The following is a 27760-nucleotide window of genomic DNA, read 5'->3' as shown; positions in this document are numbered from 1 at the left end:
GGTCCTGCTCCTCGCCACACATTCAGCCAGCATTGACCAGGGCTCCAGTCACAGAGCTCAAGAAAGATCTTCTAGAAAAGTCTCTGTGTGTAGCAGTGAGAGGTGGTATAGGGAATGGCTTTGGTTTTCTCACAGATGTCTAACCTAAATTATTTTGTTTTCCTCCTGAAACAGTTCCCTATTTCTAAAATCAGCAGATGTCCAATAGCAGCTCCATCACCCAGTTCCTCCTCCTGGCCTTTGCAGACACACGGCAGCTGCAGCTCTTGCACTTCTGGCTCTTCCTGGGCATCTACCTGGCTGCCCTCCTGGGCAACGGCCTCATCATCACCACCATAGCCTGCGACCACCGCCTCCACACCCCCATGTACTTCTTCCTCATCAACCTCTCCCTCCTTGACCTGGGTATCATCTCCACCACTCTTCCCAAATCCATGGCCAATTCCCTCTGGGACACCAGGGACATCTCCTATGCAGGATGTGCTGCACAGGTCTTTTTCTTTGCCTTCTTGGTTGTGGCAGAGTTTTCTCTTCTCACCGTCATGGCCTACGACCGCTACGTTGCCATCTGCCACCCCCTGCACTACGGGACCCTCCTGGGCAGCAGAGCTTGTGTCCACATGGCAGCAGCTGCCTGGGGCAGTGGGTTTCTCAATGCTCTGCTGCACACGGCCAATACATTTTCCATACCCCTCTGCCAGGGCAATGCTGTGGGACAGTTCTTCTGTGAAATCCCCCAGATCCTCAAGCTCTCCTGCTCACATGCCTACCTCAGGGAAGTTGGCCTTCTTGTGGTTAGCCTTTCTTTAGGTTTTGGGTGTTTTGTGTTCATTGTGGTGTCCTATGTGCAGATCTTCAGGGCCGTGCTGAGGATCCCCTCGGAGCAGGGACGGCACAAAGCCTTTTCCACGTGTCTCCCTCACCTGGCCGTGGTCTCCCTCTTTGTCAGCACTGCCTTGTTTGCCTACCTGAAGCCCCCTTCCATCTCCTCCATGTTGCTGGATCTGGTGGTGGCAGTTCTGTACTCGGTGGTGCCTCCAGCATTGAACCCCCTCATCTACAGCATGAGGAACATGGAACTCATGGATGCCCTGAGGAAAGTATTGAATGGATTTTTTCATAAGACATAAATTCTCATCTTCTTCTGAGAATTATTCATAATGTAACCCTTGCAGGGTTTGCTGGGTTTAGCCATTTGTCTTTTTTTGTTTGGTTGTTTTGAGTATTTTTTTTGTTTTTCTACTTGTGATAATGTTTCCCAAAAAGAAATGGCATTAGTCCTACCATTTTTACATCGGTACCTACCAGTACTGTGTGACCCAGAGACTTTCAGCAGCCATGATCTCTGTATATTTAAATAAACTGAAGTACCCTGCAGTGACTTGTTTGCCCAGGATCCATCCTCAGACCTTCTCGGGACCTGTAGGGGCAGTGCATGTCCACAGAGGTGGAAGGGAAAAGAGTCCCAGCACAGCAGCATGGCCAGGGAGAACGGCACTTGCTCTTTCCAAATCTTGGAAGACCTTCCCCCAGGGAAGCTGCCCCAGGTCAATCGTCACAGACCAGCCCTTTGAAAGGACCAGCACAGATAAGATGTTTGTCCCTCCCCAGAGGGACACCAAATGACTAGCTGAGAAGTCCATGTCTGCACTGTAGACAGGCGACTTAAGCATACCCACCGTGCATGTGTGGGGAGATGTCCCCAAGTGAGCACACTGCCATCAGCTGTTCCCAGAGGTGCCACAATGGCCTGTGGCACAGACAGTGCCTTGAGGTCACTTCCCTTTGAGAGTAACGTCCCCTGGGAAATGAATGCAGCGCTGGGCTGTGCTTCCTTGAACTGAGGTGCCCGTGTCCATGCCTCATGCCATGGGGCACCTCAGACGAGTGCAGAGCAGGGCGACACACCACAGGGCTGAGGTGCCTCCCAGCCTCTGGGAGTGGCAACAGGAGGCCAGAGAGACACTACGACCGCTGCAGTGCACTGCCTCTGCCTGGGCGAGGGAAGGACTCGTCCCTCTCAACACCCCTGTGTGTGTGAGGAGTGCATGAAGCCAGCTCAGATGTGGACACCTCACAGAGCCCTGGCATTTCTCTGTGGCACTCTGGGAACCTCCCCCACCATCCCCATGAGATTTATCTCACCTGCCTTGGACAGATTTATTGCAAATGCCCCCGTCTGCTACCTCACCCTTCCGTGACTTTCTGGCCTGGGCCCTCAAATGCACAGTATAAAAGAAGCACACCTGTGGAGCACCTCACCCACTTTCAACTCCTTTGTGGATGACGCCAAGTTGCGGGGAGCCCTTGAGCAATCGCACCTAGTTAGCGCTGCCTATAGCAGGAGAGCTGGGCAAGATGACTCTGGTGGCTTAAACTTGGCTGGCCATCAGGTGCCCAGCAAGCTGCTCTCTCGCTCCCCATCCTCAGCGGGACAAGGGGGAAAATAAGGTGAGAAAACTCATAGGTCCATTCAGGTAAGCTGTCCCATCTGTGTCCCCTCCCAACCACTCGCCCACCCCGAGCCTACCAGCTTTCGGTGGGATTGGAGAGACAGCCTTCATGTGGTGTGAGCACTGCTCAGCGACAGCCAAAACATTGGTGAGAGATCAACTCCGGTCTCGCCATGGAGCACGGCAGAGCATGGGCTGCTGTGGGGAAAGTTAACTCCATCCCCACCAGTCCCGGCCCAGCAGTGTTCAGGGGTCTCTTCCAACCTGTGTTTACCTATGATGCAATGAAACTTTTCCTTGGAGAGCTCTTTGAAGATACCTGCTCACGTACTGGGCCGCAAAGAGGGTGGTGGTTGGCTATGGCATCACGTGGACAACTGTGTCTCCTCAGCTAATACAGCAGTAGGAAGCCAATGGCTGTGAAGGGGGCTGTGAAGTCGTGTCCCCTCTGGAGGGGATAAGCCAAGAGCAGGAATGTGGCTGGGAAAGGGGCTGTGAGGTCACTTCTTTCTGAAACAGATGATGACTCCTGGCTCAAGCATGTGTTTTTAAGCTCACATCTGCCGGTGTCTCTGAGAGGCCAGCAGAAGGCACCTGGCTGGCACAGTGACTGTGAGATCCCCTCTGCCGAAGGACCTAGGCTCACTCCAGGAAGGGGGCTTCTGTTTTGGTGGTTGTGTCTCTTCTGCCCGAGTCCATGACGGGACAGCAGCAGGCACTCAGCTTGGTCATGTCTATCCTGGAAGCTGAAAGGGCAGCAGCCTTGGGAGGTCATGGTGAGGCTACTTCTGTCTGGTCAGGTGAAAGGCCCCAAGAAGGCTGACGGGTTGGGATGCCTGCTGGAAGGGGTGTTTCCCAGATGGTGGAGCTTTCCTTGGAGGTAGGAAACAGCAGGAGAGAGAAACAGTGCCACACAGCGCAGCTTGGAAGGTGGAGAAGGGACATGAGGAGGAAGAACTGCCACTCCAAGGGTTGTGCTGCGGCACAAGAAGCCCATGTAGAGCAAGTTGGGGAAGCGAGGTGGGCAAGGGGGGATGTGTGAGGGCTGGGGCTGGACTGAGCTTTCACTGGAGGCCTCCCTCATGGGCCACTTCCCGCACTGGCCGCTCAGCACAGGTTTATGGGTGAGTTGTGCTGCACGGCCATTTCCCTCCTCCTGCTGGGCTCAGTGCCTGCACGGGGGGAATGGCCAGCCCTGCTCCACCTCTCTCCTTCGCCAGACCCTGCAATGCCTGTGAACCCCACCGGGGATGTTTATAGGGCTGGGCAGGCTCCAGGACCTGGGGGAGGCTGTCTGAAGTAGGAGGAACAGAAGGGGGACAGGGCACAAAGGGATGTCCTGGGGATCGTGCGAGACAGTCTGTTCCTCACACCCATTCCACCCTTTCCCATGCTGTGCCTGCACAGTGGCTCCATGGGACCGTGTGTGGGGCAGTGGGGCTGGGCCGGCACAGGACAGGGCACTGACAGGGGCCATGAAGCTGCTGACCACCTCGAGTTGGTGGCTGCAAGAAGGAGTTTAGCCTTCCTAACTCTATCCCTACCTGCTTGGACAATTTCTCTTTATTCCTCCCAGCTTACCTGCCCTTGTTTCACCCTCTTGTATTGGGTGCAGCCACGCCAGGGCAGGTTTGCTGGCAGGACTTGTGACTCCATGGGGGATCCACGCTGGAGCACTCTGTTCCTGAAGGTCTGGACCCCGTGGGAGAGACCCACACTGGAGCAGCTCATTAAGAACTGCAGCCCCTGGGAAGGACTCACGTTGGAGAAGTTGGTGGAAAACTGTCTCCTGTGAGAGTGACCGCACGCTGGAGCAGGGGAAGAATACGAGGAGTCTTTCCCCTGAGGAGGAAGGAGCGGCAGAAACAACATGTGATGGACTGACCACAGCCCCCATTCCCTGTCCCCCTGTGCCGCTGAGGGGGGAGTAGGTAGAAACCGGGATTGAAGTTAAGCCCAGGAAGAAGGGAGGGGTTGTGGGAGGTGGTTTAAGATTTGGTTTTATTTCTCATTCCTCTACTCTGTTTTGCTTGATAATAAATGAGATGAATTTTTCTCTAAGTGGAGTCTATTTTGCCCATGACAGTAAGTGGTGAGAGATCTCTCTCTGTCCTTATCTCAACCAACAAGCCCTTCGTTACACTTTTTCTCCTCTTTCTGGTTAAGGAGGGGGAATGATAGAGCAGCTCAGGTCCTTAGTTGCCAGGCGGCTGGGGATACACCATGGCAATTGCTTCTTTGAAATGTGTGGGAAGTGAATGCATACCCTCAAGACTCGTCTGCCCTTGTACATGCAGAGGAGAAGTGAGAGCCCCAAGGCTAGAACCAGGCGTTCTGCAAGAGTTTTAGCAGCATCAGTGAAATCACTGGCTTTTAAAAATAAGCACAAATCTGTACAGACAAAAAGGTTCAGTGCCATGGAAGTAGTATGGAATGGTTTAGTTTATTATGTGTCAGCACTGAATACGATCAGGGGTTCAGCAAGAGCTCTGTAGTGTTGAGACCGAGGGTAACTCTTGACGTGAAGGTCTCTTTTGATGCACAACATGCCGGTTGCAATGTTGTACATTAGGTACAAAGACAGGAAACCTGCTCCGCAGGAGATGATGTAACTTCCTGAAGCGTGATGGGTGTTTATTCCAGATAGAGCAATATAGGGGTTTAGATATGGCTGTTCTAAATTTTTCCATGAACAACATCTGATTCTGACCTCCCCTGCAGCAAGATTTTAGCCAGTGTCTCTGTTTTCTTCGTGCTACTAGAAAAGAGTGACAGCAATATTTCAGTGCCATGAAGGTAATCTTCAGAGATCTGTGTTTTTTCTCCATAAAAGTTGAGATTTCCCAATTTGTTTTGATTTATGAAAGACATATAGTTTAGTTTTAGGTAGCTTTGTAAGGAGCAGGGAGTTGGACTCGATCATCCTTTTGGGTCCCTTCCAACTCAAGATATTCCATGATTCTGTGATTCTGGGTGCTATTGAAAGGCATTTATAGGAGAATGCACTCATCAGGCACAGTCAACATGGGTTCACAAAGGGAAAGTCCTCTTTAAACAGTTTGATATCCTTCTCTGATCAGGTCACCCACCTCGTGGATGAAAGGGAAAGTGGTGGATGTAGATGTTGGTGAGATGTTTGGTACCATCCCTCACAGCATCCTTTGGACAAGTTGTCCAGCCATGAGATGCGTGGGTTCCCAGTGCACTCACTGGTGGAGAACTGGCTGGATGGCAGGGCTCCAAGGGTCGCAGGGAATGGGGCTACACCTGGCTGGCAACTGGTCACCAGTGGTGTTCCTCAGGGCTCCAAGGGTCAGTTCTGTACATTTCTCAATGGTCAATCTATTTATCGATGATCTGGAGGAAGGAGTGGATTCCATTGTTAGCAAGTTTGCTGATGACACCAACCGGGGAGGTGCTGTTGACTCTCTTGAGGGACGAGAGGCCTTGCCGTGGGATCTGGCTAGACTGGGTCATAGAGCAGTCATCATGACGGGCATGAAATTTAACAAGTCCAAGTGTCACATTCTGCACTTGGGATGCTGTAACGCTGCGGACACAAGCACGGATTGGGAGAGGAGTGGCTGGAGAGCAGCCGTGCAGAAAGGGCTTGGGGGTGCTGGTTGTCAGCCGTCTCAATGTGAGTCTGGGTCTGGGCTTGGCCCCCAGCAGTGCCTGCTGCAGGGTGCTGCAGAGCTCTGGGCACTCCCACCACAGCCCCAGCCTCTCTGAAGGACACCAAAGCTCCTGGGGGCAGGAGCTGCCCCAAGCTGGTGAACAGAAAAACCTGCTTCTCCTCCCCATCACCTTATTTCGGACACACAGGTGGTGCTCCACCCTTCTCCCAGGAAGTCCCTGCTCCACACAGAGCCTTTCCCCAGGGGAGTGTGTCCGTGCTGGCCTGGCCAGTTCCTCCTGGCCCCCTCCCCCGAGGTGCCCACAGGGCCCTGAGCTGGTGCTGCTGCTCTGCAGAGCAAGCGGGCTGTGGTGCCCTGGCACCATGGGGTGACTACACGCTGGCAACACTGGTCTGGGAGAGAAGCAGATCTCGCCAGACTGGCATCGCTGCCCCAGACAGATTTCTCCATGGCTGTGATGATACTCAGAGAAATCACAGGCCATCCCAGCTGTTTCAGGACGTCTTCAGGTGTGTCACTGGATCCAGCCCATGGCTTCTCACTGAAGACGACGTGAGTCACTCTTAAGGCTGCCTTCCTCACACCTGCTGTGTGTCCGCTGCCACTCTGGCATTGCAGACCCCGTTAGGCTGTGCGGTCTTCAGCTTCGCCCCTTGCCTTTGGGTGACTCCCCTTCTGTGGGAAGGTTTGGACGTCTCCATTCACCTGCCACCCCGAGGCACCTAGTGTCCCCAGAGATGCCCTGTGCTCTCCTGGTGGGTTCACATCCCCTTTCAGGTGTTTGGGCATCTTTGACCAGCCCTGTCCTCTGTGAGAGAGCCTCAAGCAGATGCCTTTTGACCATGCCGGATCTCCAGGGGCCTTGGGCACCCAGTAAAGGGAAGGATCAGTCCAGCCTTCATGCCCTCACGCATCAGCCCGGTGCTCCAGTGTCCCCCTCCACCAATGCAGCACCCAAGGACAACAGCAGGGCCTTGCAGCCTGCGTTTCCTGGAGCGTATTCTCCACTCCAGTTCAGAAAGAATTCTGAGGCCAAGTCTGACACTCTGCCCTGAGGAAATCCCCCTTTTTACAGAAATTCCACAAAGGAGGCCAGCGTTAGCGTAGTGACAGACTCATTCACAGAGGGCCTTTGGATCAGACTGGGTTCATCCTCCTGAGAAGCAGGATGAAAGCAAACACGTCTGAACAAACACAATTATAACCACACAATGCCCAAAAGACACAAGTTGCCTGACAGAAATTGGAGAAAAGCTGTGAAGTGAGATGGACAGGTTACTGCTGCTGAAATGTTACTACTAGAATCATGTTCCTCAGGGCGTTCTTGAGTTCCATGTTCCTCATGCTGTAGATGAGGGGGTTCACTGCTGGAGGCACCACCGAGTACAGAACTGCCACCACCAGATCCAGGGATGGGGACGACATGGAGGGGGGCTTCAGGTAGGCAAACATGCCAGTGCTGATGACCAGGGAGACCACGGCCAGGTGAGGGAGGCACGTGGAAAAGGCTTTGTGCCGTCCCTGCTCCGAGGGGATCCTCAGCACGGCCCTGAAGATCTGCACATAGGACACCACAATGAACACAAAACATCCAAATCCTAAAGAGAGGCTAAACTCAAGAAGCCCAACTTCCCTGAGGTAGGAGTGTGAGCAGGAGAGCTTGAGGATCTGGGGGATTTCACAGAAGAACTGTCCCACAGCATTGCCCTGGCAGAGGGGTATGGAAAATGTATTGGCCGTGTGCAGCAGAGCAGTGAGAAACCCACTGCCCCAGGCAGCTGCTGCCATGTGGACACAAGCTCTGCTGCCCAGGAGGGTCCCGTAGTGCAGGGGGTGGCAGATGGCAACGTAGCGGTCGTAGGCCATGACGGTCAAAAGAGAAAACTCTGCTCCAACCAAAAAGCCAAACAGAAAGAGCTGTGCAGCACATCCCAAGTAGGAGATGTCCCTGGTGTCCCACAAGGAATTGGCCATGGATTTGGGAAGAGTGGTGGAGATGGAGCCCAGGTCAAGGAGGGAGAGGTTGATGAGGAAGAAGTACATGGGGGTGTGGAGGCGGTGGTCGCAGGCTATGGTGGTGATGATGAGGCCGTTGCCCAGGAGGGCAGCCAGGTAGATGCCCAGGAAGAGCCAGAAGTGCAAGAGCTGCAGCTGCCGTGTGTCTGCAAAGGCCAGGAGGAGGAACTGGGTGATGGAGCTGCCGTTGGACATCTGCTGCCTCTGGGCATGGGGGCTATGCGTGGAGGAAAGGACAGTGAGCAGTTAGGGGAGACTTCTCAGACCAAAATCAAAGCCATTTCCCATAGACACCCCTCCAAACTGCCCATCGCCTTTCAGGAAAACCTTTACCTCCGAGTTCTGCTGACAGAAATCCTTGGCATTTCTGCTGTCCTGAAAATTAAACCTTGTGTGCCCTGAGAGGCAAAGCAAGCATCCCACAGAGGCTGTGCTGGGTGGGAGAGGAGACAGAGGATTGCCCAGAGAAGGCATCCGTGCTGCAGAGGATGGCAGGGAGGTGCCTGAATCCCACCTCTCATAGTGCTTCTGGCAGCAGCTCCCTCTCACTGCTTGCCCATATCTCTGCTGCCTGGAGCTGTCCCTCCCAGGAGCTGCTTCTCTGTCTCCTCCTGGCCCGTGCTCACAGATCGCACCCCACCATGTGGGACCCTCTGCAAATATCCTGGGGTGATCTGGAGCTGTGAGCAGCCCTGACCCTCACAGCACAGCCTTGCCATGCTGTGCCCTGCCGCGGGCATCTCCTTCCACCCACAGCTGCTCCCCAGAGCGCTGTGGGGAGCTCCCTGGGTACTCTTGACCCTGGCAGGTGGAAGAGTCCCTGACCCAGCACACAGCACCCTGGGGTGCAGGGACCCTGCTCGCAAGGACAGCCCTGGGCACCCCTGCCTGCACACCCAGCTTCATACCCCTGCAGCCGTCCACAGCAGAAGGCAGCCCTCATGCCTTGTCCCTCTGATGGGGCAGCAGGGCATCCCTGCTCTGGAGCGCATCCTCATCCTCCACACCAGAGAATCTCCGAGAGTTGTACTTACCGATCCTGCAGGCTGTGCGATGTGCCAGCTTCAGGAGATCCCACCAGGATCCGCAGATGCAATGCCCTGCAGTCACAGACTTACTCTCTGTGAAGATTTCTCCTCCAGGGAGCTCGCAGCATCCTCCCACCCCAGAGTGCCTTTAAGCTCTGTCTGCCTCGATTCCCTCCCCTCGGGGCCTGCAGGCAGTGCCCTCAGCCCTGCTCCTGGGCAGAGCTGTCTCTCTGCAGCGCTGCCCACGGGCCATGAGCTCCCTCCATCCCAGGAGCCCGGCCCAGCTCAGCAGCAGAGGACCAGCCCAAGGTGGCACTTTCTCTGTTCCCCCCCCGGGCTCCATCCAGGGGAAACTGCTGTGTCACCTGCAGCAGATTTCCCCTCACAGATGCCATCTTCAATACTCAGAACAGACACATCACAGGGGCCACCTCCAAGGCCAAAGATAAGAACATTCTTTTTAGCACCAACCTTTTTGTCCAGACCATGGGGTATCGCCGCAGCTGTCGGCTCACTGGTAATTCGCTGTACATTGAGCCCTGCAATGCTTCCAGCATCTTTTGGCTGACGGAATCACTGATGTTCCCCCTCTCAGCTGGGGAGAGACACTTCTTTCCAGCGGTGTCATTTGTCCTATCGGTGACAGAGTTAGGTCCTACAACAACCTTTCCTTGTCCCAGCATTCCACAGGCCACCCAGGCAGCAACAGGCAGGGATCTCTGTTACCCCCGCTGAGGGAAGGCATTCAGCTGAGTCAATGCAGGTATCTCATCCTGGATTCCTAGTGCTAGAGCTGGAAAGGGACTCAGATCCCTCCCATGCACAGCACAAACCCACAGGAGGTGGAATTCCTCTTGCCCCTCTTCAGGTGTGCACAAAAGAGGCACCTGCATGTGAGCCTCTTTTCTCAGCTCCCATGCTGATTAATGGAGATGGAAAGCAAGAATGAGGGCGCAGATGCAACATCCCGATGACACTGGAGGTGCCAGAGGTGGTGCAAGGTACATGCCGGTAACTGCAGGCTCTAATGGAGCCATTCATACAGACAGGGCAACATCTTGGGGATCGTATATGAGCCTGGTGGGAAATTCCTTTGCCAGGTGAAATAACAGCTGATGCCCAAATAAAGGCCAAAAGAGCCTTTTCCTACTCGTTGTGTTCATGGCAGTTTTCAGAGGTCCTGTACCACAGGGAGAGCTAGGTGTCTCTCTTTTCCACCAGCTGAATTTACTAGATCTCCAGTGACTATAATGGCATTTATCCCATGTTCAGCCCCACGCTGCCTAAGAGAATTTAGGGCAGCTACTCAGTTTAATGAGTTTCTCCAGGAGCTCCTTGCCTATCCATACAGGTCTCCTGCCTCCTTTGCTTGATTTCCTACTTGTTGGGATGCACCAATCACGGCCTTGGAGGAAGCGGTGCTTGAATATTGACCTGCTCTCTTGGACTCCCCTTACCTTCTAGAACCTTAACCCACGGGGTTCTCCCAAGCAGGTCTTTGAAGAGGCCAAAGTGAGCTCTCCTCACATCCAGGTTTGTAATCCTACTGATTGCCCTGCTCCTGCCACGCAGGATCCTGAACTCCACCATCTCATGGTCACTGCAGCCACGGCTGCCCCCAACCTTCACATCCCCAACGAGTCCTTCTATGTTTGTTAGTACAAGGTCCGGCAGCACCCCTCTCCTCGTGGGCTCCTCTACCACCTGTGTCAGAAAGTTGCTCTACAGAAACCTCCCGGACTGTGCGTGCCTGGCCGTGATGCTTTTCTAGCAACTATCAGGGTGGTTGAAGTCCCCCGTGACGACCAGGGCCTGTGATCGTGAGGCTACTTCTAGTTGTCTGTAGAAGGCCTCATCAACTTCGTCCTCCTGAGCACGTGACCTGTAGTAAACACCCACAACAGTGTCCCCCCATATTAGCCTGCCCCTTCATCCTTACCCATAAGCTCTCGACTCTTTCTTCATCCACCCCTAGGCGGAGCTCGATACATTCCAGTTGCTCTCTCACATAACCAGCAACTCCACCACCTTGCCTAGGTGGTCTGTCTTTCCTAAAACGTACATAACCATCCGTGACAGCATTCCAGTTGTGCGAGCACCTCCTCCCCCTCCTTCTGCACTGACCTTGGTGTCTGCAGAGTTTCTTACATCTTCTCACTCCTCTCTCTGGCTGCAAAAGCTTTCTCTAAATCGTTTTTTTCCCTTCTTAAATATGTTATCACAGGGGTGCTGATTGGCTGGGCCTTGGCCAGCAGCCGGTCCATCTTGGAGCCAGCTGGCATTGGCTCTATCAGACACAGGGGAAGCTTCTAGCAGCTTCTTGCAGAAGCCACCCCTGTAGCCCCCCCGTACCAAAAACTTGCCCCGCAAACCCAATACATCTTGGCACACGGGTCTTTATGGCACAGCTGCCAGATGGGCCACCTGTGGTGATGCTCATGTGACTCTGTTGCTGACAAAGAAGGAAGAGCTCGTCATGGATGTCACAGCCAGTGTCAGCCTTGGCTGTCGTGACCTGAAAGAGTCAACAGAGGGGTCTCCCCTCCCAAGGGGAGTAAGGAAGAAGAGAAGTGTGCCGATGGCAGCCCTCAGAGGAGCAGACTCTGGGGCCTGTTCTGTGACCATGAAGTGGGGTATGCCATGTGAGCAGCAGGGAAGGGCAGCAGAGCTCCGTAGAGCTGGTCTGCAAGGATGGTGCGTTTCAAGTACGAGACTGTCCATACCAAGAGTCAGGAAAAGAGCGATGTCAGGAGAGCAGCTTGTGGAAAGAGGAAACGGATGGGGAAGCCTAGAGGAAGTGGCTGCAGGGACTTGAAACCAAGTGCGGTGATGTCCCATCAGTGCAGGGGAAGAGGGAAGGGTTGGTGAGACACATGGGAGGGCAGGGAGAGAGTGGGGGGTGTGTAGCTATGAGTGTGTTAAAGGCTGGAAGAAGACCTGGAATAGCAGAGCGGGAGGGGGTCTGATGCTGAAGTGAAAGAGGTTGAGTTTTGACTTGCAGGCAGCAGCAGCAGCAGGAGGACGTGCAGCCCCAGAGCTTTTAAGCCTTCTCACCCCCTTCGAGCTTTGCGTGTGTCCAACTGCTGTCCTGCACTCAGCATCGCACACCCTCACAGCTCCCTGCCCCCAGGAAGAGCCCTGAGCATCCCATGAGGGAAAGGGTCCCCATGCCCAGGGGCTGGGGGTCACGACTTGCCTGGCCTGCTCGATGAGACAAGTCAAGAGCTTTCACAATCACGTCCACATTTCACTTTCTGCTTCCATCCATCACCTCTAACTTCCTGCTTCATCAGCCCCCAGGATGGTCACCTCGTCTCATCATTCCCTCCATGCTCTCTTCAGTGATCTCCCTCAATTGAGCCTGCGAACACCCTCAGAAACCGTGGGGTTTGCTTCTGACATGTAGTTCTCTAGAGGCTTCTTCCAACTTCTTTCAGGACCTGCAGTTCAGGAGCTCTGCACCAGAGGGCTCATTAACATGCAAAAGTTCCTAACAAGCCAAGACTCTGGGCATCATTTTCGTTATTCCTCACTTCTTTGGTGGTTAATTAGAGAGATTTCAGGAGTGTAGTCGCAGTGAAAAGATGTCAATGCTAAATAACAATAGGAATGGATTTTTCCCACTTTTGATTTTTTTGCTTCCAGGTGATGTGATAGCCACATTTTCTAATTGATATTGATCCTGCGTGTCTGCTAATAGAGACTGACTATATCTGAGCCTTTCTGTCAGACACTCTGTGAAAAGCCTTCATCCCTACCCTCCAAGCCCACCGTTTTCCCTTCAGCCACCTTACAGTAGCCCTGTTCCCATCCGAGCATTCCCCACTGAAGTTTGCAGCTGCAACCAACATCCACCGGCTTTACTTGGAGAAGGAGCTGCACGCAGACACAGCAAGATGTTTCTTAAGTGCCAATAACAACTGCTGGTTGTTGGACACCGTAGGTGTACGTAGGTGCACTTGCTCAGGCTTCCTTGTCTAGTCAAGAGATAGAAATGAGTTCCCTCAAGCGAGATGCCTTGGCCTTCTCTGCCTGGCCACCAGCTCCTGCTTCAGGAAGGCTCCCCTAGGTCCTGGGTCACATTGCCCTGTCCCACGTAAGCGCTTAAGCCACCCCCGTGTGTCTTGGATGCAGTGACCGCTTCTGTGGAGGTGACTACACCACTGTTGGAATGAAGATGAGAGGCAACAGTACAATCATAGACAGAAAAGATCTCTCTAAGAACTGTGCAAAGAGGCTTCATGTTCAGAACTTTGAGGCTGATCTCCAAGTTCACATGGCTTTTGTCATAGGCCATGGACATGGACAAGTAAGATGATGACACGTTCTCTCCCTCTGTGTAAATACAGAATTAAACAGCCCAATTCCAAACCCCATTTCTCCCAACACTTGGAGAGGAGAAATTGTTCTGCAGAGCTGTAACCCAGCCAGGATGTCCCTAAGCTGTGTCACTTCAAGGGGCTCATCCACCCCAGGGGCAGCACTTTGGATTTGCCCTTGCTGCAGATCACAAAGGTCCCTATTGACCCATCCCTCCAGCAGGTTTGTTCGTGAGAAGAGACTCTTGTGGGGGATGGTGTGGAAAGCCTTGCCGGTGTCCTGGTGAAATACCCGCACTGCTCTCCCCTCACCCACAGCTGCGGTCCTTTCATCAGAGGAAGCAATGAGGATGGTCAGGCAGAATCAGCCCTGGGGTCATGCCGCCACCTCCTCTGTCACACCCCCAGAACTGCTCTCCAAGAGGATATGCTCTGGTACATGTCCCTCAGCCAAAGGGAAGCTCAGCAGCCTTTAGTTCCCCAGGTCATCCTCGGGGCCTCTTGGAAAGGTGCCAGTCGTCAGGGAGTCCCCGCAGTCTCCAGGACTTTTCCTCCATGATGGAGACTGGCCTCCCTGTGACATCGTCTTGCTCTCTCAGCACCCTGGGATGCAGATCCTCTGGTCCCATGGACTGGTAAGGGTTCTGCTGCTTCTGTAACTCCTCCTGAAGCCGTAAACACTCATCATGATGCCCTTGAAACCCTGTCCAAGATTCAAGTGAGATCTAATGCAGACCATTGCTGAGCTTGGAGGATGCTGTTCTTGAAGACCAGCTCTACTGAGCTCTGCTGCCCTTCAGTGCTGCTGACCATTGGATCCCCACTAAATCTCCCCAAAACAGACACAAGCCTGCTTCTCGCAGCTCTGGGGTCTGGAGCCTTCTAGAAGCCTTCCTCACTCTCCTTGGGCACTGGCACCCCACCATTGCCAGGCCAGGCCAGCCAGTCTTCTCAGCCCTGGCCAGCTCTGCCTTGCTTGTAAGCATCACATCCAGGCTTCCATTACCCTTGTTGGCCCATCTGCCAGCGGTGCTGAGAAATTGTCCCAAGACACTCCAGAAACAGCCTGGGCTGTTGGCATCCTGCTGTGTTCCCCTTCCAGAAAATGCCATGGTCATGAAAGACCCCAGTGAGAACCAGGCTTCTACGTGGAGAGTCTTCCTTGGGGTGCTTAGAGAGGTCTATGTTCGCTTCTTCATCTGTGGGGTGTTCTCCCACCACAATTCCACCTTTGCTGGCCTCTCCTCTGAGGCTCACCCACAAGGGCTCTCCCAGCTTGTCCCCTGTCCCACCAAGGAGCTCCAGACATCCAAGTACCTTCTTCAGTTAGAGGGAAGCCCACTCCTAACCCTTCCAGCCTGTCTCTCCTGAAAAGCCTGTACCCACCCACTGCAGCACCCCAAGCTGTGTGACGTGTCCCACCACACCAGGGCAGGTACTCCATGGATGTCAAAAAGCACAGGCTCCAGGTGGCCCTGTCTTTGACCTCACCTGAGGCCACAGGTGAACATTTTGGCTGTAGCACGGGAGGTGTGCCTCCAGGCCAAGCTCTGACTTGTCTCAGGGAAACCTGGTGCCAAGGGTCCAAGCCCCTGTGTGTGTGCAGAGGCTTTGCTTCCGAGCAGAGACATGCCCGAGTGGTTGGCAGATGGAAACATCAAGCTGAAACTGGATGCCAGGAGAGTGAGCAAGCCCTGCTGTCCCCCAGGCCAGAGAGAAACAGGGCTGGGAAGGGCAGCCCTGGCAGCAAACAGGGTTTTTGTCAGTGGTGCCTCTGCTGCCCCTGGGGGCCTTTGCCAGAGGTGAAGCTGATCTCCAGCAATGACAAGGTGCTGCTGACAGGCCCACTGGGAACAGTTTGGGTCTCTTCCTTGACTTGTTATCAAGGGGGTGAGTAAAAACCAGAGCTTGGCAAGTGTAGGCAGGAGACCCCGGTGTGATGTTTCTCCTCCCCATGGACTGCCCTACATGTCCTGGCTAGGGAAGGGACAGACCTTGCCACACTGCAGAGGTGTCCACCATTTGCTAGAAGGAAGTGTCTCTCCCCAGCTGAGAGAAGGAACATCAGTGGTTCCTTCAGGCTGTTTCAGAGCAGGTTCCCCTGGAGCCCCAGGGACACCTGGAGGCAGCCCAGAGGGGACAGAGAAAGTGCCACCTTGGGCTGGTCCTCTGCTGCTGAGCTGGGCCGGGCTCCTGGGATGGAGGGAGCTCATGGCCCGTGGGCAGCGCTGCAGAGAGACAGCTCTGCCCAGGAGCAGGGCTGAGGGCACTGCCTGCAGGCAGCGAGAGGAGACCTGCGAGGCTGAGAGAGCTTCAAGGCAGTTGGGAGCGGGAGGATGCTGAGAGCTCCCTGGAGGAGAAATCTTCACAGCCCTCGACGTGGTAAGTCTGTGGGTGCAGGGCAAGGCAGCTTCAGTGCCTGGAGGGATCTCCTCCAGCTGGTAGAGCTGACAGGTTGTGGGCTGTGTCAGGAGGACTCTGAGAGTTTGTGCAGCACAGAGCAGGAGGACGTGCTGCAGAGCAGGGATGCCCTGCTGCCCCATCAGAGGGACAAGGCATGAGGGCTGCCTTCTGCTGTGGACGGCTGCAGGGGTATGAAGCTGGGTGTGCAGGCAGGGGTGCCCAGGGCTGTCCTTGCCAGCAGGGTCCCTGCGCCCCAGGGGCTGTGTGCCGGGGCAGGGACTCTGCCGCCTGCCAGGGTCAGCACTCAGCCTTCCCCGAGAGCTTCCCACAGCACTGGGGAGAAGCTGTGGGTGGAAGGAGCAACCCCCGGCAGGGCAAGGCAGGGTCCTGCTGCTCCTGCTGCTGCTGCTGCTGCTGAGAGGCTGCTGCGTGGGACAGCGCTGCTCACAGCTCCAGGTCATGCCCAGGTTATTTCCCAGGGGACTTTCCAGGAGTCCGTTCAGGGCAAGGCTTTCCTGCTTGAGCCTCTGCTTCCCTGACTCCCCAATATTGCAAAAGGGCTGAGACTCCAAAACCATCATCACCCGGAGGTGTCCTAGAGAGCTGAGCAAGTGCCTTCAGCCGCCAGCACCCTGGAGGTGCCCAGAGCATCCCCTGAGCAGTTTCATCAGGGTTTGTGTGAGCTGCTGCTCTTGAGCCCCTGCAGACAGGGAGAGGCTGCAGGGCAGAGCTGGGCACACAGGGGCTGGGCTGGGCTCTGTGAGCACTGGCAGGGAAGAGATGTGGGGCCAGAGCAAGAGCTGCCAGCTGGGAGAGGTCCAGGCAGCAGAGCTGGGCAGGGAGGGTGGGAAGTGCGCAGGCACAGCCCGGGGCAGGGGAGATGTGGGCACCTCCCGGCCATGCCCTGCCCTGCACATGCCTTCCCTGAGCAACAGCCCTCTGCTCTCCTCTCCCAGCCAGCACAGCCCTCAGCCCAGGGCGTCCCCTTCTCCTCCACCTGCCAGCAGAAGAGATGAAGGGCATCTCTCCTGCCATGCGCCCCTTGCCCACTACCCAGGGACGAAGGGACGCTGCCCGACATTGTTGCCTCTGCCTCTCTGGCTCTGCCTTCCTCAGATGCCATCAGGAGCACAGCTGGCTATCTCCTTGGGGTGTCCTTCCAAGCCCGGAGCTGCCTTCCAGGGGGCACCATCAGCCCTGCGTGTCCTTGGCTGGAAACGGGGTGCGGAGATCTTAAGAAAGGGGGAGGCATTAGTGGTCTGAGGTGGATCCCTCTGCTCTCAGCAGTGTCTGGTGGCTTTTCCGGGTAGCATGGGAGTGTGATGGTCCTCCATCTCAGCAAGGGGCAAGCCCAGGGCAGCTGGGAACCAGACGCAGAGACAGAGCAGCTCCCCCTGCTCTGCACAAAGCCACAGGCAATCCTCTTGCCTCACTCGGCTCTCCCTGAGTGCAGCAGAAATGCTGAGGGTTTCTGACAGCCAAGAACACTGCCCACGGGGAGATGGGGGAGCTGTCAAAAATGCAGAAAATATCTCAAACTGCCTTGTGCCATCCTGGTTCCTTAGCTCTGGGAGTGCAGATGCTGACAAGCCCTTTGGCGTTAGCAGTGATTTCATATGACACAGTCGAACTCCAGGACTGGCCGCTGCCCACACCATTCCCATGAACCCACTGCTGCAGAGCAGGGCTGACTCCTTGGCCACCGGCTTGCAGAGGTCCTGCTCCTCACCGAACACTCAGCCAGCACTGACCACAGATCCTGTCAACAGAAATGAAGAAAGATCTGGAAAAGTGTGTTTGTGTATAACAGTGAAAGGGGTTATGGGGAATGGCCCTGATTTGTCTCAGAGACATCTCTCCTAACTTACTCTGTTTTCCTCCTCAAACAGTCCCCCATGCCTAAAAGCGAAGGATGTTCAACAGCAGCTCCATCACCCAGTTCCTCCTCCTGGCCTTTGCAGACACACGGCAGCTGCAGCTCTTGCACTTCTGGCTCTTCCTGGGCATCTACCTGGCTGCCCTCCTGGGCAACGGCCTCATCATCACCACCATAGCCTGTGACCACCGCCTCCACACCCCCATGTACTTCTTCCTCATCAACCTCTCCCTCCTTGACCTGGGCTCCATCTCCACCACTCTCCCCAAATCCATGGCCAATTCCCTCTGGGACACCAGGGACATCTCCTACTTGGGATGTGCTGCACAGGTCTTTCTGTTTGCTGTCTTCGTTGCAGCAGAGTTTTCTCTTCTGACCGTCATGGCCTACGACCGCTACGTTGCCATCTGCCACCCCCTGCACTACGGGACCCTCCTGGGCAGCAGAGCTTGTGTCCACATGGCAGCAGCTGCCTGGGGCAGTGGGTTTCTCACTGCTCTGCTGCACACGGCCAATACATTTTCCATACCCCTCTGCCAGGGCAATGCTGTGGGACAGTTCTTCTGTGAAATCCCCCAGATCCTCAAGCTCTCCTGCTCACACTCCTACCTCAGGGAAGCTGGGCTTCTTGTGGTTAGTTTGTCTTTAGCTTTTGGTTGTTTTGTGTTCATTGTGGTGTCCTATGTGCAGATCTTCAGGGCCGTGCTGAGGATCCCCTCGGAGCAGGGACGGCACAAAGCCTTTTCCACGTGCCTCCCTCACTTGGCTGTCATCTCACTGTTCATCAGCACTTGCATGTTTTCATACCTGAAGCCCCCCTCCATCTCCTCTCCATCCCTGGACCTGGTGGTGACAGTTCTGTACTCGGTGGTGCCTCCAGCAGTGAACCCCCTCATCTACAGCATGAGGAATAAGGAGCTCAAAGACGCTCTGAAGAAAGTTCTTCAATCAGTAGTCTTTCATCAGCAATAAGCAGCCATGTCTCTTCATTAAAGTAATTTTAATTCATTTGGGGAACTTCTGTCTTGGGGCAATTTATCTACAATAATCCTGTTTTCCCTGGAGTGTTTACATCCACACTTCTGCAAAGACATGAATGCTGCCTGTCTGACCCAGAGGCCTTCATTCATCTATCTTGCACGATGGTACATGTGTGTACCTTCTGTGGTTCATCTCTCTAATGAAATTTTCTCACTTCAGTGTCTGGAGGTTGGGAACTTCTTCTAAACATGAGGTCAGGAACAGGCTGAAGAAATTTCCCCCACAAGGCCGTGCTGCGGTGCTGGGGTTCTCCATGGGCTGAGGGGAGGAGGTTGAGGGGCAATGTGTGAGGGATGTACTTTTTCCTCCTCAACCTCTCCCTCCTCCATCTGGGCTCCATCTCCACTACTCACCCTAAATCCATGGCCAATTCCTTCTTCAATGTCAGGACCATCTCCTAGTTGGGATGTGCTTCACAGGTCTTTATCTTTGTCTTCTTGGTTGGAGCAGAGTTTTCTCTTCTCACCATCATGGCCTACAACCGCTCCATTGCCATCTGCCGACCCCTGTACTACGGGACTGTGTTGGGTTTGCGTGGCCAGGTTTTGGTAGCTGGGGTGGGTGGCGGGGGGGCTACAGGGGTGGCTTCTGTGAGAAGCTGCCAGAAGCTTCCCCTGTGTCTGAGAGAGCCAATGCCAGCCGGCTCCAAGACGGACTCGCCGCTGGCCAAGGCCAAGCCAACCAGCGCCTCTGTGATAACATATTTAAGAAGGAGAAAAAAAAAACAGTTGGGGGGAAGATTTTGCAGCTGGAGACAGGAGTGAGAAGATGTAAGGAACTCTGCAGACACCAAGGTCAGTGCAGAAGGAGGGGCAGGAGGTGCTCCAGGCGCCCGAGCAGAGATCCCCCTGCAGCCCATGGTGAAGACCATGGTGAAGCAGGCTGTTCCCCTGCAGCCCATCACGGAAGGATGAGGGGGTGTAGAGATTCCACCTGCAGCCCATGGAGGACACCACGCCGGAGCAGGTGGAGACACCTGAAGGAGGCTGTGGCCCTGTGGGAAGCCCGCGCTGGAGCAAGCTCCTGGCAGGACCTGTGGACCCGTGGAGAGAGGAGCCCACAGCAGAGCAGGTTTGCTGGCAGGACTTGTGACCCCGTGGGGGACCCACGCTGGAGCAGTCTGCTCCTGAAGGTCTGCACCCCGTGGGAGAGACCCACGCTGGAGAAGTTTGTGAAGGACTGTAGGCCGTGGGAAGGACTCATGTTGGAGCAGTTGGTGAAGGACTGTCTCCCATGAGAGGGACCCCACGCTGGAGCAGGGGAAGGATGAGAGGAGTCCTCCCACTGAGGAGGAAGAAGCGGCAGAAACAACGTGTGATGAACTGACCGTAACCCCCACTCCCCATCCCCCTGTGCTGCTGAGGGGTGGGCGGAGGTTGAAGCCGGGAGTGAAGTTGAGCCCGGGAAGATGGGAGGGGTGGGGGGAGGTGTTTTAAGAATTGGTTTTATTTCTCATTCCTTCACTCTGTTTTGCTTAGTAATAAATTAGTAATAAATTAATTTGCTTAGTAATAAATTAATTCCCTCTCTAAGTTCAGTCTGTTTCGCTCGTGATGATAATTAGTGAGTGATCTCTCCCTGTCCTTATCTCGACCATAAACTTTTCATGATACATTTTCTCCCCCATCTAATGAAGGAGGGGAGTGATAAAGCAGCTCTGGTGGGCACCTGGCCCCCAGCCAGGGTCAACCTGTCACAGGGACCCTCCTGGGCAGCAGAGCTTGTGCCCACATGGCAGCAGCTGCCTGGGGCAGTGGGTTTCTCAATGCTCTGCTGCACATGGCCAATACATTTTCCATACCCCTCTGCCAGGGCAATACTGTGGGACAGTTCTTCTGTGAAATCCCCCAGATCCTCAAGCTCTCCTGCTCACAATCCTACCTCAGGGAAGTTGGGCTTATTGTAGTCAGTGTCTCTTTAGTATTTGGCTGTTTTGTGTTCATTGTGGTGTCCTATGTGCAGATCTTCAGGGCCGTGCTGAGGATCCCCTCGGAGCAGGGACGGCACAAAGCCTTTTCCACGTGCCTCCCTCACCTGGCCGTGGTCTCCCTGTTTCTCAGCACTGGCACATTTTCCAATCTGAAACCATTGGCTATGGCATCAGGTGGACCACTGTGTCTCCTCAGCTAATACAGCAGTAGGAAGCCAATGGCTGTGAAGGGGGCTGTGAAGTCGTGTCCCCTCTGGAGGGGATAAGCCAAGAGCAGGAATGTGGCTGGGAAAGGGGCTGTGAGGTCACTTCTTTCTGAAACAGATGATGACTCCTGGCTCAAGCATGTGTTTTTAAGCTCACATCTGCCGGTGTCTCTGAGAGGCCAGCAGAAGGCACCTGGCTGGCACAGTGACTGTGAGATCCCCTCTGCCAAAGGACCTAGGCTCACTCCAGGAAGGGGGCTTCTGTTTTGGTGATTGTGTCTCTTCTGCCTGAGTCCATGATGGGACAGCAGCAGGCACTCAGCTTGGTCATGTCTATCCTGGAAGCTGAAAGGGCAGCAGCCTTGGGAGGTCATGGTGAGGCTACTTCTGTCTGGTCAGGTGAAAGGCCCCAAGAAGGCTGACGGGTTGGGATGCCTGCTGGAAGGGGTGTTTCCCAGATGGTGGAGCTTTCCTTGGAGGTAGGAAACAGCAGGAGAGAGAAACAGTGCCACACAGCGCAGCTTGGAAGGTGGAGAAGGGACATGAGGAGGAAGAACTGCCACTCCAAGGGTTGTGCTGCGGCACAAGAAGCCCATGTAGAGCAAGTTGGGGAAGCGAGGTGGGCAAGGGGGGATGTGTGAGGGCTGGGACTGGACTGAGCTTTCACTGGAGGCCTCCCTCATGGGCCACTTCCCGCACTGGCCGCTCAGCACAGGTTTATGGGTGAGTTGTGCTGCACGGCCATTTCCCTCCTCCTGCTGGGCTCAGTGCCTGCACGGGGGGAATGGCCAGCCCTGCTCCACCTCTCTCCTTCGCCAGACCCTGCAATGCCTGTGAACCCCACCGGGGATGTTTATAGGGCTGGGCAGGCTCCAGGACCTGGGGGAGGCTGTCTGAAGTAGGAGGAACAGAAGGGGGACAGGGCACAAAGGGATGTCCTGGGGATCGTGCGAGACAGTCTGTTCCTCACACCCATTCCACCCTTTCCCATGCTGTGCCTGCACAGTGGCTCCATGGGACCGTGTGTGGGGCAGTGGGGCTGGGCCGGCACAGGACAGGGCACTGACAGGGGCCAAGAAGCTGCTGACCACCTCGAGTTGGTGGCTGCAAGAAGGAGTTTAGCCTTCCTAACTCTATCCCTACCTGCTTGGACAATTTCTCTTTATTCCTCCCAGCTTACCTGCCCTTGTTTCACCCTCTTGTATTGGGTGAAACCACGCCAGGGCAGGTTTGCTGGCAGGACTTGTGACTCCATGGGGGATCCATGCTGGAGCACTCTGTTCCTGAAGGTCTGGACCCCGTGGGAGAGACCCACACTGGAGCAGGTCGTGAAGAACTGTAGCCCGGGGGAAGGACTCACGTTGGAGAAGTTGGTGGAAGACTGTCTCCTGTGAGAGTGACCGCACACTGGAGCAGGGGAAGAATATGAGGAGTCCTCCCCCTGAGGAGGAAGGAGCGGCAGAAACAACATGTGATGGACTGACCACAGCCCCCATTCCCTGTCCCCCTGTGCCGCTGAGGGGGGAGTAGGTAGAAACCGGGATTGAAGTTAAGCCCAGGAAGAAGGGAGGGGTTGTGGGAGGTGGTTTAAGATTTGGTTTTATTTCTCATTCCTCTACTCTGTTTTGCTTGATGATAAATGAGATGAATTTTTCTCTAAGTGGAGTCTATTTTGCCCATGACGGTAAGTGGTGAGAGATCTCTCTCTGTCCTTATCTCAACCAACAAGCCCTTCGTTACACTTTTTCTCCTCTTTCTGGTTAAGGAGGGGGAGTGATAGAGCAGCTCAGGTCCTTAGTTGCCAGGCGGCTGGGGACACACCATGGCAATTGCTTCTTTGAAATGTGTGGGAAGTGAATGCATACCCTCAAGACTCGTCTGCCCTTGTACATGCAGTGGAGAAGTGAGAGCCCCAAGGCTAGAACCAGGCGTTCTGCAAGAGTTTTAGCAGCATCAGTGAAATCACTGGCTTTTAAAAATAAGCACAAATCTGTACAGACAAAAAGGTTCAGTGCCATGGAAGTAGTATGGAATGGTTTAGTTTATTATGTGTCAGCACTGAATACGATCAGGGGTTCAGCAAGAGCTCTGTAGTGTTGAGACCGAGGGTAACTCTTGACGTGAAGGTCTCTTTTGATGCACAACATGCCGGTTGCAATGTTGTACATTAGGTACAAAGACAGGAAACCTGCTCCGCAGGAGATGATGTAACTTCCTGAAGCGTGATGGGTGTTTATTCCAGATAGAGCAATATAGGGGTTTAGATATGGCTGTTCTAAATTTTTCCATGAACAACATCTGATTCTGACCTCCCCTGCAGCAAGATTTTAGCCAGTGTCTCTGTTTTCTTCGTGCTACTGGAAAAGAGTGACAGCAATATTTCAGTGCCATGAAGGTAATCTTCAGAGATCTGTGTTTTTTTGCATAAAAGTTGGTATTTCCCAATTTGTTTTGATTTAGGACAGTCATATGGTTTAGTTTTAGGTAGCTTTGTAAGGAGCAGGGAGTTGGACTCGATCATCCTTTTGGGTCCCTTCCAACTCAAGATATTCCATGATTCTGTGATTCTGGGTGCTATTGAAAGGCATTTATAGGAGAATGCACTCATCAGGCACAGTCAACATGGGTTCACAAAGGGAAAGTCCTCTTTAAACAGTTTGATATCCTTCTCTGATCAGGTCACCCACCTCGTGGATGAAAGGGAAAGTGGTGGATGTAGATGTTGGTGAGATGTTTGGTACCATCCCTCACAGCATCCTTTGGACAAGTTGTCCAGCCATGAGATGCGTGGGTTCCCAGTGCACTCACTGGTGGAGAACTGGCTGGATGGCAGGGCTCCAAGGGTCGCAGGGAATGGGGCTACACCTGGCTGGCAACTGGTCACCAGTGGTGTTCCTCAGGGCTCCAAGGGTCAGTTCTGTACATTTCTCAATGGTCAATCTATTTATCGATGATCTGGAGGAAGGAGTGGATTCCATTGTTAGCAAGTTTGCTGATGACACCAACCGGGGAGGTGCTGTTGACTCTCTTGAGGGACGAGAGGCCTTGCCGTGGGATCTGGCTAGACTGGGTCATAGAGCAGTCATCATGACGGCCATGAAATTTAACAAGTCCAAGTGTCACATTCTGCAGTTGGGATGGTGTAACGCTGCGGACACAAGCACGGATTGGGAGAGGAGTGGCTGGAGAGCAGCCGTGCAGAAAGGGCTTGGGGGTGCTGGTTGTCAGCCGTCTCAATGTGAGTCTGGGTCTGGGCTTGGCCCCCAGCAGTGCCTGCTGCAGGGTGCTGCAGAGCTCTGGGCACTCCCACCACAGCCCCAGCCTCTCTGAAGGACACCAAAGCTCCTGGGGGCAGGAGCTGCCCCAAGCTGGTGAACAGAAAAACCTGCTTCTCCTCCCCATCACCTTATTTCGGACACACAGGTGGTGCTCCACCCTTCTCCCAGGAAGTCCCTGCTCCACACAGAGCCTTTCCCCAGGGGAGTGTGTCCGTGCTGGCCTGGCCAGTTCCTCCTGGCCCCCTCCCCCGAGGTGCCCACAGGGCCCTGAGCTGGTGCTGCTGCTCTGCAGAGCAAGCGGGCTGTGGTGCCCTGGCACCATGGGGTGACTACACGCTGGCAACACTGGTCTGGGAGAGAAGCAGATCTCACCAGACTGGCATCGCTGCCCCGGACAGATTTCTCCATGGCTGTGATGATACTCAGAGAAATCACAGGCCATCCCAGCTGTTTCAGGACGTCTTCAGGTGTGTCACTGGATCCAGCCCATGGCTTCTCACTGAAGACGACGTGAGTCACTCTTAAGGCTGCCTTCCTCACACCTGCTGTGTGTCCGCTGCCACTCTGGCATTGCAGACCCCGTTAGGCTGTGCGGTCTTCAGCTTCGCCCCTTGCCTTTGGGTGACTCCCCTTCTGTGGGAAGGTTTGGACGTCTCCATTCACCTGCCACCCCGAGGCACCTAGTGTCCCCAGAGATGCCCTGTGCTCTCCTGGTGGGTTCACATCCCCTTTCAGGTGTTTGGGCATCTTTGACCAGCCCTGTCCTCTGTGAGAGAGCCTCAAGCAGATGCCTTTTGACCATGCCGGATCTCCAGGGGACTTGGGCACCCAGTAAAGGGAAGGATCAGTCCAGCCTTCATGCCCTCACGCATCAGCCTGTGTCCATGTCCCCCTCCACCAATGCAGCACCCAAGGACAACAGCAGGGCCTTGCAGCCTGCGTTTCCTGGAGCGTATTCTCCACTCCAGTTCAGAAAGAATTCTGAGGCCAAGTCTGACACTCTGCCCTGAGGAAATCCCCCTTTTTACAGAAATTCCACAAAGGAGGCCAGCGTTAGCGTAGTGACAGACTCATTCACAGAGGGCCTTTGGATCAGACTGGGTTCATCCTCCTGAGAAGCAGGATGAAAGCAAACACGTCTGAACAAACACAATTATAACCACACAATGCCCAAAAGACACAAGTTGCCTGACAGAAATTGGAGAAAAGCTGTGAAGTGAGATGGACAGGTTACTGCTGCTGAAATGTTACTACTAGAATCATGTTCCTCAGGGCGTTCTTGAGTTCCATGTTCCTCATGCTGTAGATGAGGGGGTTCACTGCTGGAGGCACCACCGAGTACATAAATGCCACCAGCAGATCCAGAGATGGGGACGACATGGAGGGGGGCTTCAGGTAGGCAAACATACCAGTGCTGATGAAGAGGGAGACCACGGCCAGGTGAGGGAGGCACGTGGAAAAGGCTTTGTGCCGTCCCTGCTCCGAGGGGATCCTCAGCACGGCCCTGAAGATCTGCACATAGGACACCACAATGAACACAAAACAGCCAAATACTAAAAAAAGGCTAAACTCAAGAAGCCCAACTTCCCTGGTGTAGGTGTGTGAGCAGGAGAGCTTGAGGATCTGGGGGATTTCACAGAAGAACTGTCCCACAGCATTGCCCTGGCAGAGGGGTATGGAAAATGTATTGGCCGTGTGCAGCAGAGCAGTGAGAAACCCACTGCCCCAGGCAGCTGCTGCCATGTGGACACAAGCTCTGCTGCCCAGGAGGGTCCCGTAGTGCAGGGGGTGGCAGATGGCAACGTAGCGGTCGTAGGCCATGATGGTGAGAAGAGAAAACTCTGCTCCAACCAAGAAGGCAAAGAAAAAGAGCTGTGCAGCACATCCCCCATAGGAGATGGCCCTGATGTCCCACAAGGAATTGGCCATGCATTTGGGAAGAGTGGTGGAGATGATACCCAGGTCAAGGAGGGAGAGGTTGATGAGGAAGAAGTACATGGGGGTGTGGAGGCGGTGGTCGCAGGCTATGGTGATGATGATGAGGCCGTTGCCCAGGAGGGCAGCCAGGTAGATGCCCAGGAAGAGCCAGAAGTGCAAGAGCTGCAGCTGCCGTGTGTCTGCAAAGGCCAGGAGGAGGAACTGGGTGATGGAGCTGCCATTGGACATCTGCTGCCTCTGGGCATGGGGGCTATGTGTGGAGGAAAGGACAGTGAGCAGTTAGGGGAGACTTCTCAGACCAAAATCAAAGCCATTTCCCATAGACACCCCTCCCAACTGCCCATCACCTTTCAGGAAAACCTTTACCTCCGAGTTCTGCTGACAGAAATCCTTGGCATTTCTGCTGTCCTGAAAATTAAACCTTGTGTGCTCTGAGAGGCAAAGCAAGCATCCCACAGAGGCTGTGCTGGGTGGGAGAGGAGACAGAGGATTGCCCAGAGAAGGCATCCGTGCTGCAGAGGATGGCAGGGAGGTGCCTGAATCCCACCTCTCATAGTGCTTCTGGCAGCAGCTCCCTCTCACCGCTTGGCCATATCTCTGCTGCCTGGAGCTGTCCCTCCCAGCAGCTGCTTCTCTGTCTGCTCCTGGCCGGTGCTCACAGATCGCACCCCACCATGTGGGACCCTCTGCAAATATCCTGGGGTGATCTGGAGCTGTGAGCAGCCCTGACCCTCACAGCACAGCCTTGCCATGCTGTGCCCTGCCGCGGGCATCTCCTTCCACCCACAGCTGCTCCCCAGAGCGCTGTGGGGAGCTCCCTGGGTACTCTTGACCGTGGCAGGTGGAAGAGTCCCTGACCCAGCACACAGCACCCTGGGGTGCAGGGACCCTGCTCAGAAGGACAGCCCTGGGCACCCCTGCCTGCACACCCAGCTTCACACCGGGCAGCCATCCCCAGCAGAAGGCAGTCGTCATGCCTTGTCCCTCTGATGGGGCAGCAGGGCATCCCTGCTCTGGAGCGCATCCTCATCCTCCACACCAGAGAATCTCCGAGAGTTGTACTTACCGATCCTGCAGGCTGTGCGATGTGCCAGCTTCAGGAGATCCCTCCAGGATCCGCAGATGCAATGCCCTGCAGTCACAGACTTACTCTCTGTGACGATTTCTCCTCCAGGGAGCTCGCAGCATCCTCCCACCCCAGACTGCCTTGAAGCTCTGTCTGCCTCGATTCCCTCCCCTCGGGGCCTGCAGGCAGTGCCCTCAGCCCTGCTCCTGGGCAGAGCTGTCTCTCTGCAGCGCTGCCCACGGGCCATGAGCTCCCTCCATCCCAGGAGCCCGGCCCAGCTCAGCAGCAGAGGACCAGCCCAAGGTGGCACTTTCTCTGTCCCCCCCCGGGCTCCCTCCAGGGGAAACTGCTGTGTCACCTGCAGCAGATTTCCCCTCACAGATGCCATCTTCAATACTCAGAACAGACACATCACAGGGGCCACCTCCAAGGCCAAAGATAAGAACATTCTTTTTAACACCAACCTTTTTGTCCAGACCATGGGGTATCACCGCAGCTGTCGGCTCACTGGTAATTCGCTGTACATTGAGCCCTGCAATGCTTCCAGCATCTTTTGGCTGACGGAATC

General features: G+C 54.8%; 3 protein-coding genes and 1 pseudogene across 3 annotated transcripts; 2 read left to right on the top strand and 2 right to left on the bottom strand.

Moving 5' to 3' along the window:
* The first annotated feature begins 197 nt into the window (after positions 1-197).
* On the top strand, positions 198-1130 carry LOC142599757 (olfactory receptor 14J1-like). Its single transcript, XM_075741527.1, has one exon. The coding sequence runs from the start codon at positions 198-200 to the stop codon at positions 1128-1130; it is 933 nt and encodes a 310-aa protein (XP_075597642.1).
* A 6236-nt stretch (positions 1131-7366) lies between these two features.
* LOC142599755 (olfactory receptor 14J1-like) lies at positions 7367-8342 on the bottom strand. The gene has a single exon (XM_075741525.1). The coding sequence runs from the start codon at positions 8300-8302 to the stop codon at positions 7367-7369; it is 936 nt and encodes a 311-aa protein (XP_075597640.1). The 5' UTR covers positions 8303-8342.
* A 9343-nt stretch (positions 8343-17685) lies between these two features.
* Positions 17686-18705, top strand: LOC142599754 (olfactory receptor 14C36-like; annotated as a pseudogene).
* A 6713-nt stretch (positions 18706-25418) lies between these two features.
* Positions 25419-26354, bottom strand: LOC142599756 (olfactory receptor 14J1-like). The gene has a single exon (XM_075741526.1). The coding sequence runs from the start codon at positions 26352-26354 to the stop codon at positions 25419-25421; it is 936 nt and encodes a 311-aa protein (XP_075597641.1).
* Positions 26355-27760: the final 1406 nt, after the last annotated feature.

The sequence above is a fragment of the Balearica regulorum genome, unplaced genomic scaffold (assembly GCF_011004875.1).
Source record: "Balearica regulorum gibbericeps isolate bBalReg1 unplaced genomic scaffold, bBalReg1.pri scaffold_116_arrow_ctg1, whole genome shotgun sequence".
Lineage (NCBI taxonomy): Eukaryota > Metazoa > Chordata > Aves > Gruiformes > Gruidae > Balearica > Balearica regulorum.
The sequence above is the reverse complement of the archived record's forward strand: the minus strand, read 5'-3'. Positions and strand labels throughout refer to the sequence as shown.